This window comes from Chiroxiphia lanceolata, unplaced genomic scaffold, assembly GCF_009829145.1.
Source record: "Chiroxiphia lanceolata isolate bChiLan1 unplaced genomic scaffold, bChiLan1.pri scaffold_66_arrow_ctg1, whole genome shotgun sequence".
Lineage (NCBI taxonomy): Eukaryota > Metazoa > Chordata > Aves > Passeriformes > Pipridae > Chiroxiphia > Chiroxiphia lanceolata.
In genome coordinates this window covers 57,376-75,870 of record NW_022476531.1, presented here as the reverse complement: position 1 = coordinate 75,870, position 18,495 = coordinate 57,376, and the positions used below count along the sequence as shown (strand labels likewise).

The following is an 18,495-nucleotide window of genomic DNA, read 5'->3' as shown; positions in this document are numbered from 1 at the left end:
CCCCCTGCTGCAGATCCCACTTCCAGGAACTGCCCCCTTGCCCTGCCCAGACCCGCCCCGGCTCCTGCTGTTCCCACTGTTGTTCCCACTGTTCCCACTGTTGTTCCCACTGTTGTTCCCCCTGCTCCCACTGTTCCCACTGTTGTTCCCACTATTCCTGCTGTTCCTGCTGTTGTTCCCACTGTTCCCACTGTTGTTCCTGCTGTTCCCACTGTTGTTCCCACTGTTCCCACTGTTGTTCCCACTATTCCCACTGTTGTTCCTACTATTCCTGCTGTTCCTGCTGTTGTTCCTGCTGTTCCCACTGTTGTTCCCACTATTCCTGCTGTTCCTACTGTTGTTCCCACTGTTCCCCACTGTTGTTCCTGCTGTTGTTCCCACTGTTGTTCCTGCTGTTGTTCCCACTGTTCCCACTGTTGTTCCAGCTGTTCCCACTGTTGTTCCCACTGTTGTTCCAGCTGTTCCCACTGTTGTTCCCACTGTTGTTCCAGCTGTTCCCACTGTTGTTCCCACTATTCCTGCTGTCGTTCCCGCTGTCGTTCCCGCTGTCGTTCCCGCTGTTCCCACTGTTGTTCCTGTTGTTCCCGCTGTTGTTCCCACTGTTCCCACTACTCCCACTGTTGTTCCTGTTGTTCCCACTGTTCCTCCCACTATCCCACTGTCGTTCCCACTGTTGTTCCCGCTATTCCCGCTGTTGTTCCTGCTGTTGTTCCCACTGTTCCCGCTATTCCCGCTGTCGTTCCCGCTGTCATTCCCGCTGTCGTTCCCACTGTCGTTCCTGCTGCTCCCGCTGTCGTTCCCGCTGTCGTTCCCGCTGTTCCCGGCGTTCCCACCTGTGGCCGGGGCCGGGCTGGAGCCAGGTGTCATCCACGGGGGGTGGCACGGGGGTGGACACGGTGCTGGTGCTGATGTCCCCGATGATGCCCAGGGCCTCCTTGAGCGCGTGGTACATGCGCAGCATCTCGTCCCGGCGCTGCGCCTGCTCCGCTGACTCCTCCATCAGGCTGCCCTGGTCGGCCGAGGAGTACAGGTAGGCCAGGAGCTCCGAGTGGATGAAATCCTTGGTCTGGGGGCACAAAGGGAGGCGAGGGGGTCAGGGGTGAAATCCTTGGTCTGGGAACAGCACAGGAGACAAGGGGGTCGGGGGTGAAATCCTTGGTGTGGGAAGAGAAGGGAGTTGGGGGTGAAATCCTTGGTCAGGGGGGAGAAAGGGAGACAAGGGGGTCAGGGGTGAAATCCTTGGTCTGGGGGGAGAAAGGGAGGTGAGGGGGGTCAGGGGTGAAATCCTTGGTCTGGGAACAGCACAGGAGACAAGGGGGTCGGGGGGGGAAATCCTTGTTGTGGGAAGAGAAGGGAGTTGGGGGTGAAATCCTTGGTCAGGGGGGAGAAAGGGAGACAAGGGGGTCAGGGGTGAAATCCTTGGTCTGGGGGGAGAAAGGGAGGCGAGGGGGTCAAGGGTGAAATCCTTGGTCTGGGAACAGCACAGGGGACAAGGGGGTCGGGGGGGAAATCCTTGGTCTGGGAAGAGAAGGGAGTTGGGGGTGAAATCCTTGGTGTGGGAAGAGAAGGGAGTTGGGGGTGAAATCCTTGGTGTGGGAAGAGAAGGGAGTTGGGGGTGAAATCCTTGGTCTGGGGGGAGAAAGGGAGGTGAGGGGGTCAGGGGTGAAATCCTTGGTCTGGGAACAGCACAGGAGACAAGGGGGTCGGGGGGGAAATCCTTGGTCTGGGGGGAGAAAGGGAGGTGAGGGGGTCAGGGGTGAAATCCTTGGTGTGGGAACAGCACAGGAGACAAGGGGGTCGGGGGGGAAATCCTTGGTGTGGGAAGAGAAGGGAATAGAAGGGAAAAGAAGAGGGTTGGGGATGAAATCCTTGGTGTGGGAACAGCAGGGGAGACAAGGGGGTTGGGGGTGAAATCCTTGGTGTGGGAAGAGAAGGGAGTTGGGGATGAAATCCTTGGTCAGGGAAGAGAAGGGGTTTGGGGGTGAAATCCTTGGTGTGGGAACAGCAGGGGAGACAAGGGGTTTGGGGGTGAAATCCTTGGTGTGGGAAGAGAAGGAAAGAGCTGCTCCTTCCAGGGAATTGTGGGGAGCCAGAAGGTCCCCCCAGAGCCTCCCTTTTTCCAGGTTGAGCCCCCCCAGCTCCCTCAGCTGCTCCCACAAGTTCTCCAGCCCCTTCTCCCACTCTCCATCCCCTTCTCCCACTCTCCAGCCCCTTCTCCCACTCTCCATCCCCTTCTCCCACTCTCCAGCCCCTTCTCCCATTCTCCAGCCCCTTCTCCCACTCTCCAGCCCCTTCTCCCACTCTCCATCCCCTTCTCCCACTCTCCAGCCCCTTCTCCCATTCTCCAGCCCCTTCCCCACCTTCTCCTGCCTCTTCCCCATGTTCTCCATCCCCTCCTCCCATTCTCCACCCCCTCCTCCAGTTCTCCATCCCTTCCTCCCACTCTCCATCCCCTCCTCCCGTGGTCCCTCGCCCCCACCCCGCTCACATTGTTGATCATGAGGTGCATGATGGTCTTTGGCATGAGGTCCCGGATGGATTTGTTGATGATCCCGACGTAGGAGTCCACGAGGTTCCGGATGGTCTCCACCTGCCGCTCCAGCTGCGGATCCATGGAGAAGGTGTTTTCCTGCGCCCCGTCCTCGCTCTCCGTCTGCTCGGGGGGGGGGGAAAGCAGGGAATGAGTCACCTCCGGGATCAGGGAAGGCCCGGGAAGAGACCCCTCTGGCTCCGCGTCATTCCCGGTCCCCGCTCCCATCCTGTGGGAATTTCATCCTCTTCCCGGCGTTTTCCAGGAGCGTGGGAGCCGAGCTGGGGGCTCCCAGCTCCTCCAGCTGCCTCTGCCATGGGCAGCCCCTGCTCCCGAGGGATCGGGATGTTGGAGGGGGGGGGGTTTACTTGGTCTTTCTCGGGATAAACTCCCGCCCGGAGGAAGGAGGCTTTCCAGCTGTCCACGTCCTCCTGGGAATCGCAGGCCAGCTCGATCTGACGGAGATCCTTGTACACGTTCCTGGGGGGAAGGAGCAGAGCCGGGGGTCGGGGGGGAGCCCCGGAGCCCTAAATCCCGATGGAATCCCAGGATAAACGCTGGATGAGCTGCTGCTTCCTCCGGAGAAACAACCCCCCCCCTCCCTCGCTCCGGCCTCGGAGGAGACGGATGCGGGGCCAGGGTTTGGAGGGCAGGGAAAATCCATGGAAGGCATCCCCCTGCCCCCGGGATCCCGGGATTTCGGGGGGGTCCCGCACCTCTGCTCCGTGTTGAAGATGGCGAAGACGTGTTTGGTGGACATGAATCCCTTCTCCACATCCCTGATCTTCAGGTTATCCAGGGGCAGCATGTACTTCTTCTCCTTCTCCTGGGAAAGGGGGACGAGAGGGAAGGAGGGATGAGCACGGTGGTGTGTCCTGGATGCCAGAGAGGCACCTGGAGCGGGAATAAACCCCCCACAGCCCTGGGAAGGCAGCACAGATCCAAACTCGGGAACAGATCCCAAGCTCTGGAATAGATCCCGAGCTCTGGAATGGATCCCAGCTCCAGAACAGACCCCAAGCTCCAGAAATTATCCCAAGCTCTGGATCAGATCCCAAGCTCCAGAAATTATCCCAAGCTCCAGAAATTATCCCGAGCTCCAGAAATTATCCCAAGCTCCAGAACAGATCCCAAGCTTGGGAACAGGTCCCAAGCTCCAGAATGGATCCCAAGCTCTGAAACGGATCCAAGCTCCAGATCAGGTCCCAAGCTCGGGAACAGATCCCAAGCTCTGGATCAGATCCCAAGCTCCAGATCAGATCCCAAGCTCTGGAAGGGACCCCAAGCTCCAGAAATTATCCCAAGCTCTGGAACAGATCCCACCAGGGGATGGTTCACCAGGAGATGCTTCCCTGGCTCATCCCGTGGCCAACACCAGCCTGGGATGGGGGGAATCTGCTCCCGGAGCCCCGGCACGTGGAGGGATCACGGATCCCTCTGGGTGCTGCTCTGCCTTTCCCAAGGATGCCGAGGAACCCACCGGAGATTTGGGATTTGGTCCCTCCGGGATGGAGTCGGCTCCCCCGGAGCCGTCCCCGCTCCCACCGGGGATCCCCAGGAATGTCCCCCTGGAGCTGGAAGGAGCCGGCGGAGCCCTCGGAGCCGATTCCAGCGGCCCCTTTTTCCCTCCACATCTGGAATTGTTTAGAGCAGCAGCAGCAGCAGCAGCAGCGGCGGCGGCGGCTCCGGCTCCACTCTTGTGTCTCCAGATGGTCCCAAAAAGTGACGTTGGCCTTTGTGGAGAGGCCACGAACCCGGCGCCGGCCCCCCCTTCACCCCCCTCCCTCCCCCCCCCCAGCTCCTCCACGCGATTTCCTGAAAAACCCACAGCGCTTTTCCAGGCGGGATTCGGGGCCCAGGGCTCTGCCACGTCAGGACCAGACAAAGCCTCGGCCTCCTCTCCGACGAGAGCCCCAAAAAACCCCCCCAACCACCACCACCAACGAGGAAAACCTCGGGAAGGAAGGAAGGGAGGGAGGAAGAGGAAGGAGCGGAGGAAATCCCGAGGAGGATTCCCACGGGAAGCAGGAGATCCGGGCCGGCGTTCCCAGTGTTCAGACTACCTGTTCAGGTGGGCTCTGTGTTGTACAGTAGTCTGCACATTGGTTACGCCGGCCCGGCCCGGCTCCGGCTCCAGCACAGGTAAGGGGGGGGCCTGGGGGTGATTCCCTGGAATTGCCCCTTCCCAGGGGATCCCACGGATTCCAGGGGCGGCATTCCCGTGTGGGGGGAGGGGGGGAATGCCATGGCAGCTCCTGGAGGGGGCTGGTTTTTAGGGATGGGGGGTGTGGAGGGAGCGGGATGAGGACAGAGCCTCGTTCATCCCGCGGGTCGATCCCGTTCCCCCTCCCCGAGGGGCCCCGCAGGAAACCGGGATCGCTCCCGACCTGTTCCTGCTCTTTTAGGGGGGATTTTGGGGGGGGGAGACCTTCGCCTCCGCCGGGAGGAGACCGGAGGAACAAAGGAAAAGTGGGATTTGGTCCCGGGAAATAAACGCTGTGTCCGTGTGTCTCCTTTTCCTGACCTCGTGCTGGGCTCTGCCCACCTCCATTCCCACCCCCTGTCCCCCCAAAATCCCGGGAAGGGCCCCCCCCACCCCTTCCCAGCCTCTGGCTGCCGGGCCGGTGACGTCAGGGGAGGAGCAGGATCGGGATCAGGATTGGGATCGTGGGGGCGGAAACGCTGGAAAACCCGAAAATTCCACGGAGGAGACACCAGAGCTGCCCTGGCCCCTTCCTGGGGGAAGCCCAGAGGAATCCCTTTGGAAATGAGGGTTGGGAGGGGGGATCTGGGGGAGTCTCCAACACCCTGGAACACCGGGAGCGGGATGGACGCCCCCCATTCCCAACCAGATCAACGGGATGGTCAATGAGGAGCAGCCCCTTCCCAGACACCCAGCAGGACAAAGGGGGGACCTGCGGACTCCAGCACCCCAAAATCCCAGGGACTGAGGGAATCCGGGTCTTTCCACCCTCGGGGGGGGCCTGGGGGAGAGCAGGACTCGATCCCAGCTCCCATCTCCCTCCAGCCCCAGCATTCCCTGCTGGAATGTGCCCTCGGAGGATGCCAGACCGGCGCAGCCCCCCCAGAACCCCCTTTTTCCTTCCTCTGGTTTTCCCTGAGCTGGTTTCCCTCCCTCCTGCCGGGTCAGGGGGTTGGGAGAGGGGTGGGAGACAAGGAAACCCCCCCTCAAACGGAGCCAGAGCCCCTCGGAACCCCCGGGAGCCGCCGGAGCCTCCGGGTTTATCCGAGTCCACACAACCCTGAGGTCCGGGGCAGTGTTTGGAGACGGGGAATTCGGGGTCTGGATGAGCCCCCACACCCGGATTTGGGTGCTGTCATTCCTCCTGGGCACTGATCCCCATCCCTACCCCAAGGATCTTCCCACTGGAGCGCCGGGAATCCCGTTTTTCCCCCCCGTACCTCGTCGTCCTTGTACCAGGAGAGCGACTCTGCCGTGAGCACGAACCAGTATTCCTTGGATCCGCCCTTCATGATGCTGATGTTGTTGATGGTCACCCAGCCCCTGCGGATCACCTGGAGCAGGAGCAGGAGCAGGGAGCGAGGGAGGGAGGAAGGAAGGAGACGTTACAGCGGGATGGATTCCAGAGGGATGCCCAGAGGGGAAGGAGAGCGAGAAGTGACCCCGAAGAAGCCTCATCCGGGCGGATCCCGAGCCCCCATCCCACAGGGAAGCTGGCAGTGGGTGAGGGGGGGAACACCTGGAGATCCCGAGCTCCCAATCCCACGGGGAGGTTGGGGGGGAGACACCTGAAGCTCTCCAAGCTCCCAAAGTCAGGTGGGAGAAGCTGCCCAGGCCAGCGGGATGATCCAAACCCAAATCCCTGTTGCTGCTGGCTCAGCCTGGATGGGCTCCAGCACCCCATGGATGGATCCCACGGCCCCAGGGAGGGATCCCATGGCCCCATGGAGGGATCCTACAACATCATGGATGGATCCTACAACGCCATGGAGGGATCCTACAACGCCATGGAGGGATCCCACAGCCCCATGGATGGATCCTACAATGTCATGGAGGGATCCCATGGCCCCATGGAGGGATCCCACAGCCCCATGGAGGGATCCTACAATGGCATGGATGGATCCCACAGCCCCATGGAGGGATCCCACAGCCCCCTGGATGGATCCCATGGCCCCATGGATGGATCCTACAATGTCATGGAGGGATCCACAGCCTCATGGAGGGATCCCACGGCCCCATGGATGGATCCCATGGCCCCATGGATGGATCCTACAATGTCATGGATGGATCCTACAACCCCATGGATGGATCCCACAGCCCTGTGGAGGGATCCCACAGCCCCATGGATGGATCCCACAGCCCCAGGGAGGGATCCCACAGCCCCACAATGGATCCCTGTCCCGGGGAACCCCCACCCCAAGCCAAGCAGCATCCCACCAGGAATTCTTTTCCGGGACCCCAGACAGGAGGGACCCCAGGGATTCCCAGCCCTGGAGCTTCCCTGTGCCAGCCCCTGCCCTGCCGGGGTTACCCCACACCCGGGTTAGTGCCGGGGGGTGCCGGGGTCAGTGGGAAGCGCGGCCGGAGCGGGACCAACCCTGGGGTCGGGCCGGGTTAGACACGGGGTTTGTCGTGGCTCCTATGGGAACACCGGGATGGATCCTCCCCCACTGGAGCCGAGGGTTTTCCCACATCCCTCGGGGTGGGTCGCTCTGTTTTTCCCAAGGTAGAAGCCACGACAAAATTCCCGGGGTTAGGAACAGGCGAAGCTCGGAGGCGGCCGGAGCGCTCCGGGCCAGGGGAAGGGCAGAGCCCCGGAATTCCGGGTGGCACGGGAGGGATTTCACCTGCAGGAACCTCTGAGACACCCCCCCCCCATTCCCTGGGAATTTGATCCCAGCTGGTTTTAAAGGAACTGAGCCAGGATGGAGGAGTGGGGAGGAGGAAGGATTGGGAAAGGGCGAAGGGAAAGGGAGCGGAGCAGAGCGAGGGCAGGGGGGGCTCCGGGAGGTCCAGGGGGGATTTGGGGGGGGATTATCAGGAAAAGGGGATCCATCCCCTGCCTTTGGAGCAGGGGGAGGGGAGAGGGTCTGGCAGGTGCTGGGAGAGCTCACAGGGAATCCCAAGGAAAAGGGAGAGGGTCTGGCAGGTGCTGGGAGAGCTCACAGGGAATTCCAAGGAAAAGGGAGAGGGTCTGGCAGGCACTGGGAGAGCTCACAGGGAATTCCAAGGAAAAGGGAGAGGGTCTGGCAGGCACTGGGAGAGCTCACAGGGAATTCCAAGGAAAAGGGAGAGGGTCTGGCAGGCACTGGGAGAGCTCACAGGGAATTCCAAGGAAAAGGGAGAGGGTCCGTGCAGCCCGGCAGGAGCCGGAGCCTTTGGGAAAAGCCAAGGAGGAGCAGGAGGAAGGAGGGAGAAAGTTCCTTTAAAACCAACTGATTTTGTTGGGAATCAGATGGTTCTGGGGCTCGACAGCTCCCGGAGCTCTGCCCGGCTCCGATCCCGAATTCCCAGCTCTCCCCTTCCCGGTCCCGGTGTGATCCCGTCCCGGCGAGGGAGCGGCCCTGCCCGGAACACGGGGGGGTTTTCCAGAAACCCCTTGGATGGTGCAGAAGGAAAATGGAAGCGTCTGGAGTCGGGAAAAGGCGATGCCGGAGCCGGGACAGGAATTCCCGGGAAGAGCAGGACACCGGGGCAGCTTCCCGGCCGCCCCCGGGAATTCCGGCGGCCTCGTCAAATCCGTGTTTTGGGAAGGGAGAAAAAGCATCCAGTGCCAAGTGCAGCCACATTCCCATGGGAATGGGGTGGCTGATGCCAGGGAGCTTCACCTGCCTCCGGCTCCAACTTTATCCGGAGGCAGGAGCCATGGGATTATCCTGGTTTTCCGAGCCATGGGATTATCCCAGTTTTCCTTCCCAGGGAGACCCCGGGGTGTGGAGGGGCCACCCCGAGGCTGTAAATCCCAAACTGGGGGATAATTCAGGGGCAATTCCCTCTCAGACACTTCCATTTTCCCAGAGTGGTGGGATCAGGACCCCCCACCCCTCCGAGGGGATCCCTGGATCCCGGACAGGGAATTGCATCCCAGGAGTGAGCACGCTGAGGGAGAGCTCCAGGAATAATCTCACATTGGGAACCAAGGAATTCTGGCCTCGGCAAGGTAGGACTCAACCTCAAATCCCACAGAAAAACCTGGGAATTTGGGGGGCATAACGCACTTCCAGCCCTTCCCCCCCGTGCATTCCCAAAGGAACTCCCTTCCCAAGGGAATCTCATCCCACCACAGCAGCTCTGGGCTAAGAAATCATGAAGATTTTGCCTTCCCAAGGGCCGGGAAAAGCAGGTGGGAGCTGAATCCCAGGATCCAGGGTCCCTATCCCAGGATCCAGCTCTCCCTGTCCCAGGTCCCAGCTTCGGGATGGCCCCAAATCCCCCTTTTTTTTCCGGCTGTTGGGAAGAGCCAGGAGCGGGCACGGAGGGGACGAAGCCAATTCCCACCTCACGGATCCCTCTGGGAATGCCCCTGGGAATGCCACCCCCCTGCTCCCAGCAGCGTGCTCCATCCTGGGAAGGGGGGTCGGGAATGTCGGGAATGCTGCTTCCGGCACTAATCCCGCTCCACGGTACTTACCAGGATCTCCCCCTTGGGGTGGGCAAAATTAAGGGATAAAAGAACAAAACAAAAAAAAGCAGGATGAGGAGACAGGACAGGGGAGGGAAAGGAAGTGACGGGAGAGAGCGGGAAGCACAAAAAAAAAAAACGGGAAGGGGGGAAAAAGCAGAAAAACAGCAGAAGAAAACCCGTTACATGCAATTAATGACGGTCATTCCCAGCGTTAATCATCCCTCGGAGCCGCTTTTCCGGAGGGAGCAAAGGGCCCGGGGCCGACGGGAGGGGCACGGCCCCCTCAGCACAACACCCCCGCGGGAGCGGGAGCAGGGGGGAATCGGATTCCACGACATCCCGGTGCCCTCCCGGTCCCCATTCCCTGAGCCAGTGTGGGGAGTGGACATGGATTCCAGGACATCCCAGGGATGAGGGGGGGACATGGATTCCAGGACATCCCGGTGCCCTCCCGGTCCCCATTCCCTGAGCCAGGATGGGGTGGAGTGGACGTGGATTCCAGGACATCCCAGTGTCCTCCCAGTCCCCATTCCCTGAGCCAGGACAGGGGGGGACATGGATTCCAGGACATCCCAGGGATGGGGGGGACATGGATTCCAGGACATCCCGGTGCCCTCCCGGTCCTCATTCCCTGAGCCAGTGTGGGGTGGAGTGGACATGGATTCCAGGACATCCCAGGGATGGGGGGGACATGGATTCCAGGACATCCCGGTGCCCTCCCGGTCCCCATTCCCTGAGCCAGGATGAGGGGGACATGGATTCCAGGACATCCCAGGGATGAGGCGGGGACATGGATTCCAGGACATCCCAGGGATGAGGGGGGACACGGATTCCAGGACATCCTGGTGTCCTCCCAGTCCTCATTCCCTGAGCCAGGATGGGATGGAGTGGACACGGATTCCAGGACATCCCAGGGATGGGGGGGGGAACACAGATTCCAGGACATCCCGGTGTCCTCCCAGTCCCCATTCCCTGAGCCAGGATGGGATGGAGTGGACATGGATTCCAGGACATCCCGGTGTCCTCCCTGTCCCCATTCCCTGAGCCAGGATGGGATGGAGTGGACATGGATTCCAGGACATCCCGGTGTCCTCCCTGTCCCCATTCCCTGAGCCAGGATGGGATGGAGTGGACGTGGATTCCAGGACATCCCAGTGTCCTCCCTGTCCCCACCCCCTCGCCCCCACCCCCAGGGCTGGGCTGGGTCCCCCAGCAGCTCCTCCCGCCTGGTTTGTCCCAGATCCCGGTGATTTTAGCCGGGAATTCTGCTCCTGCTCTGCCCCAGAGCTCCGGCTTTCCCGTCTCCATCCCTGGCCTTAAACGTTTAGGGATCCACTGGGATCCCACTGTCCGAGCTCTGAGTGCTGCCGGAGGGGGATATCCTGGGGAGCCAGCCCTGCTCCCGGAGGAGCAGCAGCAGGAGGAGGAGGAGGAGGAAGAGGAAGAGGAGGAGGAGGAGGAAGGCCGGGAGCCTCCGGCTGTACCTGGTTGGGGATCGCCCTCTTCTTGTTGGTCTGGGTGTTCCTCTGCTGCGCGCTGGAAAACAGGGAAAAGAGGGAATTTTTGAGGCAGGGAAGAGAAAGCCGAGCCGGGGCCACCACGCGATTCCCACCCGGAACGCCGCAAGGATGAGCTGATCCAAGGAAAAGCCCGTCAGGTGGAATTCCAGAGCCCCTTCCCGAGGTTTGCCCAGGAGCAGGTGCAGAGAGGGGGGGGACAGACACCGGGATCTCCTTCCTCACGGACCGTTATTCCCAAGGAATTCCAGGGGGAGGAACTGGCAGGAGAGGAAACACCAAGTGGAGCAGCGGCCGCGGATTCCCAAGGGAATTCTGGCGGGAGAACCACCGAGAACCACCGAGAACCAGGGAGGCCTCGCTTCCGAAAACACCTGATTCCCCCCGGATCGGGATCGGGATCGGGATGGAGCGTTACCTGCACCAGAGGGAAAGCTACCTGTCTCTCCTGAGCACCGGGGGGACGGGGCGGAACCGTTGGGCAGGAGCGGGAATAAAATCCAGGAACACAGTTAGAATCCCGCCGGGACACCCCGGAGCAGCAGTTCCCGAGCACCCGTCCCTGGGAATGGGCGGGATCCCATCCCAGACCTGCCGGGATTCCAGGGGAAGGGGGGGTGTTTGGGGAACTGCTCTCTGCCTGCCCTGATCCCGACATTCCTCCCGAATCCCTGGGCACGGGAATGCGGCTCCCGGCATTCCGGGGAGGAGCGGGGATGCTCTCCGAGGGCTGGAGGAGAAGCTCCAGGCTCCCAAAAATCCAAGGTGGGAAGTGGGAGGAGAAGCTCTGGGCTTCCAATTCCGAAGTTGAACTGGGAGGAGAAGTTCCCCGGCTCCCAGATCCAAGGGACAAATTCCCTGGCTCCCAATTCCAAAGCTGACTGGGAGGAGAAGCTCCCCAGCTCCAAAGGGGAAAAGGGGAAGCTCCCCAGCTCCTGGATCCAAAGGGAAGCTCCCCAGCCCCCAACTCCAAAGGGGAAGCTCCCCAGCTCCCAGATCCAAAGGTGAAGCTCCTCAGTTCCCAGATCCAGGCAGGAAGCTCCTGAACCCAAAGGGGAAGCTCCCCAGCTCCCAGATCCAAAGGGGAATCTCCCCAGCTCCCGGATCCAAGGGGGAATCTCCCCAGCTCCCAGATCCAAAGGGGAAGCTCCTGAACTTAAAGGGGAAGCTCCCCAGCTGCCAGATCCAAAGGGAAGGTCCCTAGCTCCCAAATCCACAAGGGAAGCTCCTGAACCCAAAGGGGAAGCTCCCCAGCTCCCGGATCCAAAGGGAATCTCCCCAGCTCCCAGATCCAGGTAGGAAGCTCCTGAACCCAAAGGGGAAGCTCCCCAGCTCCCAGATCCAAAGCTCTCCGGCTCCATGAGGAAAGCTCCTCAGCTCCCAGCTCCAAAGGGGAATCTCCCCAGTTCCAAAGGGAAGCTCCCCAGCCCCCAGATCCAAAGGGAAGCTCCCCAGCCCCCAGATCCAAAGGGAAGCTCTCCAGCTCCATGGGGAAAGCTCCTGAACCCAAAGGAAAGCTCCCCAGCTCCCAGCTCCATAGGGGAATCTCCCCAGCTCCAAAGGGGAAGCTCTCCAGCTCCTGGATCCAGGGGGGAAGCCGCCCAGCTCCCGGATCCAAGCGGGAAGCTCCCCAGCTCCCAGATCCAAAGGGAAGCTCTCCAGCTCCATGGGGAAAGCTGCCCAGCTCCCAGCTCCAAAGGGGAATCTCCCCAGCTCCCAGATCCAAAGGGAAGCTCTCCAGCTCCATGGGGAAAGCTCCCCAGCTCCCAGCTCCAAAGGGGAAGCTCCCTAGCTCCAAAGGGGAAGCTCCCCAGCTCCCGGCTCCAGGTGGGAAAGCTCCCCAGCTCCCACCTCCAAAGGGGAATCTCCCCAGCTCCCAGATCCAAAGGGAAGCTCTCCAGCTCCAAAGGGGAAGCTGCCCAGCTCCCAGATCCAAAAGGAAGCTCTCCAGCTCCATGGGGAAAGCTGCCCAGCTCCCAGCTCCAAAGGGGAATCTCCCCAGCTCCCAGATCCAAAGGGAAGCTCTCCAGCTCCAAAGGGGAAGCTCCCCAGCTCCCGGATCCAGGCGGGAAGCTCCCCAGCTCCCAGATCCAAAGGGAAGCTCTCCAGCTCCATGGGGAAAGCTCCTGAACCCAAAGGGAAGCTCCCCAGCTCCCGGATCCAGGTGGGAAAGCTGCCCAGCTCCCAGCTCCAAAGGGAAGCTCTCCAGCTCCATGGGGAAAGCTCCCCAGCTCCCAGCTCCAAAGGGGAAGCTCCCCAGCTCCCGGATCCAGGGGGGAAGCTGCCGGGGGCTGTGGGAAGGGGGTCCTGCCGCCGGTACCCACCCGGTCGCCACGTGCTGCTCAGTGAAACAGCTGGGGCGGGAGAGGATCGGAAGAGTCCGGAGAGACAGAGAGAGGTGACGGATCCGAGGGGAAACAGCAGAGAGCAGGAGGAGAGGAAGGAACGCGACCAGAGGTGGAAAGGCAGAGACAGGAGAGAAGAAAAAAAAAAAGAGGGAGAAGAGAAAACAGGAGGAAGGCTGTGGGGAATTTAAGGAGCAGGAGTGGGTGCGGGCTCCAGGTGCCAGAGCTCCCGGGGCTTCCGGAAGGTTCCCGGCTGGTTCGGGGCCGGAAAACACCGGCCTTCCTTTGGGAGAAGGCAGCAGGGACAGAGGACAGGGGGCATTCCCTGCTCAGTTCCAGCTCCAGGGGACGGGACGAGGGTTGTTCCAACAGCCTGAACCACGGGGATTCATCCAGGTGGCCCCGGAGGCCGGACACCCCCGTTCCAGCTCTTCCCAGCCCTCAAAGCGGGCGGTGGCAAGAGGAGAAGCGGAAGCTCCCGTCTTCCCAGACCCGAGGGAATCGGGTGCCAAAGGTGCCAAAGGTGCCAAAGGTGTGGATTTGGTGGGTGACGACGGGATGGGGGAGGCTCCAGCCTTCCCATGGCCGATCCCAGAAGGATAACACAATCCCAGGATAACACAAACCCCCCCCCCCCAGGCCGGGGATGGGACCACAAACCTCACCGACGGAGAGTTTGGGATTTATCCCCCCCCCTCCCTTGGGAAAGGACTCACTTGGCAAATCCGATGAAATCCTCGTGGTTGGTGTTGATGTAGGAGAGCTCGATGTCGATCAGCAGCAGGATCTGGAGGGATCAGGGAGGGTGGGAATTCCCAGGGAGCCGAGATGGAGCCCCAGGGATGCACGAGGGGCCGGGATGGGGTGGGATGGGGTGGGATGGGGGGGGATGGCCCCGGGTGGGCTCACCTGGTCCTTGGTTTTGCCCTCGCGCTCCCGGATGTGGGTGGTGACGATTCGCTCCGTCTCCTCCCGCAACCTGGGGTAGGAACCGAGCTGAAAAGAGAGGGAGAAGGACGGGGAAAAACCGCTGCGGAGGGACTGTGGCAGTGCCGTGAGGACACGGGCTCGGTTCTGTGCCAAAGCCACCCAGAGCAGGTCCTGCTGTGAGGACACGGGCTCGGTTCTGTGCCAAATCCACCCAGAGCAGGTCCTGCTCAACGGCACCGACTCGGTTCTGTGTCAAATCCACCCAAAGCAGGTCCTGACATGAGGACATGGACTCGGTTCTCCACCAAATCCACCCAAAGCAGGTCCTGCCGAGTTACTGGTGTTACTGGTGCAGCCAGTCCCTTACTGGTGTTACTGGTGCAGCCGGTCCCTTACTGGTGTTACTGGTGCAGCCGGTCCCTTACTGGTGTTACTGGTGCAGGTAGTCCCTTACTGGTGTTACTGGTGCAGGTAGTCCCTTACTGGTGTTACTGGTGCAGCCAGTCCCTTACTGGTGTTACTGGTGTGACCCCTACCTGACTGACACACTGGCACACAGTGCTGTTACTGGTGTTACTGGTGGCAGCAGTACCTTACTGGTGCACTGGTGCAGGGTGTGGATGAGCTCCTGGATGCCCAGGTGCCCTGTTACTGGTGTCACTGGTGTTACTGGTGTCACTGGTGGCAGCAGTACCTTACTGGTGCAGGGTGTGGATGAGCTCCTGGATGCCCAGGTGCCCTGTTACTGGTGTCACTGGTGTTACTGGTGTCACTGGTGGTAGCAGTACCTTACTGGTGCAGGGTGTGGATGAGCTCCTGGATGCCCAGGTGCCCTGTTACTGGGGTTACTGGTGTCACTGGTGGCAGCAGTACCTTACTGGTGCACTGGCGCACGGTGTTGATGAGCTCCTGGATGACGAGGTCGACGCATTTCAGACACGGCTCCTTCAGCTTCACCACCTGCTTCTTCACGATGGCCTCGAAGGCCAAATCTGGCGTGAACAGCCCCGTCCTGGGCGGGAACAGGGAGGTCAGCCCGGCAGGAACCCGGGAGAGCTGCACACTCCGGGCTCCCCCCAACCCTGGGAGCCACGGGATGTCCTCCCCCCACCCCTGTGGAGCAGGGAAGTGGCTCCAGGGAAGGCTCCAGGCTGGATACTTGCCTCACCCCGTGGATGTTCTTGATGGCGTAGCTGATCTCCCGCCTCAGATCCTTCTCGTCGAATTCCATCTGCCCGGGGAGAGGGGGAGCAGTTGGGATCATCCCAGGGATGATCCATCCCAGAGATGATCCATCCCGGAGATGATCCATCCCGGAGATGATCCATCCCAGAGATGATCCATCCCAGAGATGATCCATCCCAGAGATGATCCATCCCGGAGATGATCCATCCCGGAGATGATCCATCCCGGAGATGATCCATCCCGGAGATGATCCATCCCGGAGATGATCCATCCCAGAGATGATCCATCCCAGAGATGATCCATCCCAGAGATGATCCATCCCAGAGATGATCCATCCCGGAGATGATCCATCCCAGAGATGATCCATCCCAGAGATGATCCATCCCAGAGATGATCCATCCCGGAGATGATCCATCCCAGGATCCCTGGCCCCACCACCCCTGGGGCTGCTCCATTTTATCCACCCCAAATCCTGAGGCTTTCACGGGATCACGGGACGCTTTGGGTTGGAAAAGCCTCCTTCCCAACCCTTCCCAAGGCCACCACTGAGCCGTGGCCCCGAGTGCCACATCCACAGGCTTTGGGCACTTCCAGGGATGGGCACTCCCCCCCTGCCCCGGGCAGCTGTGCCAGGGCTGCCAAACCCTTCCCACGCAGCAGTTCTCCCAAAATCCAACCTGAACCCACCCCTGGTACAACTCGAGGCCGTTTCCTCTCGTCCTGTCCCTTGGGAGAAGGGATCGACCCCCCCCGGCTCCACCCTCCTTCCAGGGAATTGGGGGGAGCCAGAAGGTCCCCCCAGAGCCTCCTTTTTCCAGGCTGAGCCCTCCCAGCTCCCTCAGCTGCTCCCACAAGTTCTCCAGCCCCTTCTCCTGCTCTCCAGACCCTTCTCCTGTTCTCCAGACAATCCTCCTGTTCTCCAGACCCTTCTCCTGCTCTCCAGACTCTTCTCCTGCTCTCCAGACCCTTCTCCTGCTCTCCAGACACTCCTCCTGTTCTCCAGACACTCCTCCTGTCCTCCAGACCCTTCTCCCACTCTCCATCCCCTTCTCCCACTCTCCACCCCTTCTCCACATTCTCCATCCCCTTCTCCACATTCTCCAGCCCCTTCTCCACATTCTCCATCCCCTTCTCCCGCTCTCCATCCCCTTCTCCCACTCTCCAGCCCCTTCTCCCACTCTCCAGCCCCTTCTCCCGCTCTCCATCCCCTTCTCCCACTCTCCATCCCCTTCTCCCACTCTCCAGCCCCTTCTCCCACTCTCCAGCCCCTTCTCCCACTCTCCAGCCCCTTCTCCCACTCTCCAGCCCCTTCTCCCACTCTCCATCCCCTTCTCCCACTCTCCATCCCCTTCTCCCACTCTCCATCCCCTTCTCCCACTCTCCAGCCCCTTCTCCCGCTCTCCATCCCCTTCTCCCACTCTCCATCCCCTTCTCCCACTCTCCAGCCCCTTCTCCCACTCTCCAGCCCCTTCTCCCACTCTCCATCCCATTCTCCCACTCTCCATCCCATTCTCCCACTCTCCAGTCCCTTCTCCATGTTCTCCATCCCCAGGCTCCACCTCGGCCGAGCACAGCAACAACTCCAATGAAAACATTCCCTCCCTCTGGAATCGCCTCTGGGGAAGGAGGAGCTTGACACATCCCACCCCAAATCTGTGGGAGCAGGGTCATGGAGAGCACGGAAGAGGGGTGGGAGAACATGGAGAAGGGGTTGGAGAGCATGGAAAGGGGTGGGAGAGCATGGAAAGGGGTGGGAGAGCATGGAGAAGAGGTGGGAGAACACGGAGAAGGGGTTGGAGAACAAGGAGAAGGGGTTGGAGAACAAGGAGAAGGGGTTGGAGAACACGGAAAGGGGTGGGAGAGCATGGAGAAGGGGTGGGAGAACACGGAAAGGGGTGGGAGAGCATGGAGAAGGGGTTGGAGAACACGGAAAGGGGTGGGAGAGCATGGAGAAGGGGTGGGAGAGCATGGACAAGGGGTTGGAGAACATGGAGAACGGTGGAAGAACATGGAGAAGGGGTGGGAGAGCATGGAGAAGGGGTGGGAGAGCATGGAGAAGGAGTTGGAGAACATGGAAAAGGAGTTGGAGAACATGGAGAAGGGGTAGGAGAACATGGAGAAGGGGTTGGAGAGCATGGAGAAGGGGTGGGAGAGCATGGAGAAGGGGTGGGAGAGCATGGAGAAGGAGTTGGAGAACATGGAAAAGGAGTTGGAGAACATGGAGAAGGGGTAGGAGAACATGGAGAAGGGGTAGGAGAACATGGAGAAGGGGTGGGAGAACATGACCTCAGCACCGGCCTCACCTTCACGAGCTCAAAAGGGAATCTCTCGTGGAAGATCCGGTTGATCCTGGCACCCCCAGAGAGCTCCACAGTGTCCACCTGGTCTCCAGACCCCTCGATCCGCTTCTCAAAGTCCACCCCGAACTGCTGGACCATCCTGGGAGGGGGAAAAATGGGATGAAAGGGGCTCCCAGATCCCACCCCGCAGCTGGGCTGGGGAAAAAAAACTCCCCCGGTTCCTCCGGCTGGGGAGGGAGAACCAAAAATCCAAAAATCCCGGTTTTCCTGCCCTCTGGGAGGAGGGTCTGCCAGGGATGGAGGCGGCCAATGCTTCCAATTCCAACAGCAAACCCTTCCCTTCGGAGCAGGCAGGACATGGAAGGCAGGGAATGCTGATCCCAGCCTCTAGGGATGCTCCAGGGGCATTCCTGGGAGCAGCTTTTCCCCATCCCTCCCCTCTGGAGCTGCAGGGCCCGACCACGTGGCTATTCCAGCTCTTCCCAAGACGGGGAAGAGCAGAGCGATCGGGTTCCCGCTCCGGGAACGCTCCCAGGGCCGGGAAAGGCGGGAAGGCAGCGCCTGAGGGGGAGAGGCCCAGAGGAACCTACTGCAGCAAAGCTTTGGTTTTCCGCGTGGGATCGTCGGGCCGGAAGTTCTTGTACTCCTCCACCTCCTTTTCCAGGGAGAGCAGCTGGCTCTGGAGTTTGCTGCGCAGCGAGGGCAGCGTCTCCCGGATGTGGTTGGTGAGTTGCTGTGGGGAGGGGGGGGGATGGAGGAGGAAGAGGAGGGCGCTGAGCCGAGGAAGGCTCGCAGGGCGGCTCCCGCTTTTCCGAGCGGCTCCCGCTTTTCCGGGCGGGAGGAAGGTCGGGAAGGGCCCGTCCCACCTGGTTGAGGACCCTCTGGAGGTGGGGGGTGCCCATGCGGTCGGCCATGTGCCGGTAGGCCGGGTGGGACAGGAAGAACTTGCGCTCGGCCGCCAGCGCGGCGCGGATGTCCTTCTTGCCGTCAATGTCCTTCTGGCTGCGGTTCACCACCCCGATGTACCCTGGGGGAGCAGGGAGAGGGGGTGGAGAGCGTGGAGGAGGGGTGGGAGAGCAT

The 18,495-nt window shown here is 61.0% G+C and overlaps 1 protein-coding gene across 1 annotated transcript in view; it reads right to left on the bottom strand.

Moving 5' to 3' along the window:
- Positions 1-331: 331 nt before the first annotated feature.
- DNM2 (dynamin 2) overlaps positions 332-18,495 on the bottom strand; it is a 31,221-nt gene continuing 13,057 nt past the window's right edge. The window contains exons 6-21 of the mRNA XM_032677572.1: positions 18,282-18,442; positions 18,006-18,148; positions 17,419-17,554; positions 15,094-15,161; positions 14,804-14,942; positions 13,910-13,996; positions 13,717-13,787; positions 12,980-13,009; positions 10,623-10,674; positions 9,145-9,156; positions 5,954-6,067; positions 3,247-3,356; positions 2,899-3,010; positions 2,489-2,653; positions 771-1,066; positions 332-650 (exon numbers count right to left, since the gene is read on the bottom strand). Coding sequence (XP_032533463.1) covers positions 332-650; positions 771-1,066; positions 2,489-2,653; positions 2,899-3,010; positions 3,247-3,356; positions 5,954-6,067; positions 9,145-9,156; positions 10,623-10,674; positions 12,980-13,009; positions 13,717-13,787; positions 13,910-13,996; positions 14,804-14,942; positions 15,094-15,161; positions 17,419-17,554; positions 18,006-18,148; positions 18,282-18,442 — 2,015 coding nt within the window. The remainder of the gene's footprint in view (positions 651-770; positions 1,067-2,488; positions 2,654-2,898; positions 3,011-3,246; positions 3,357-5,953; positions 6,068-9,144; positions 9,157-10,622; positions 10,675-12,979; positions 13,010-13,716; positions 13,788-13,909; positions 13,997-14,803; positions 14,943-15,093; positions 15,162-17,418; positions 17,555-18,005; positions 18,149-18,281; positions 18,443-18,495) is intronic.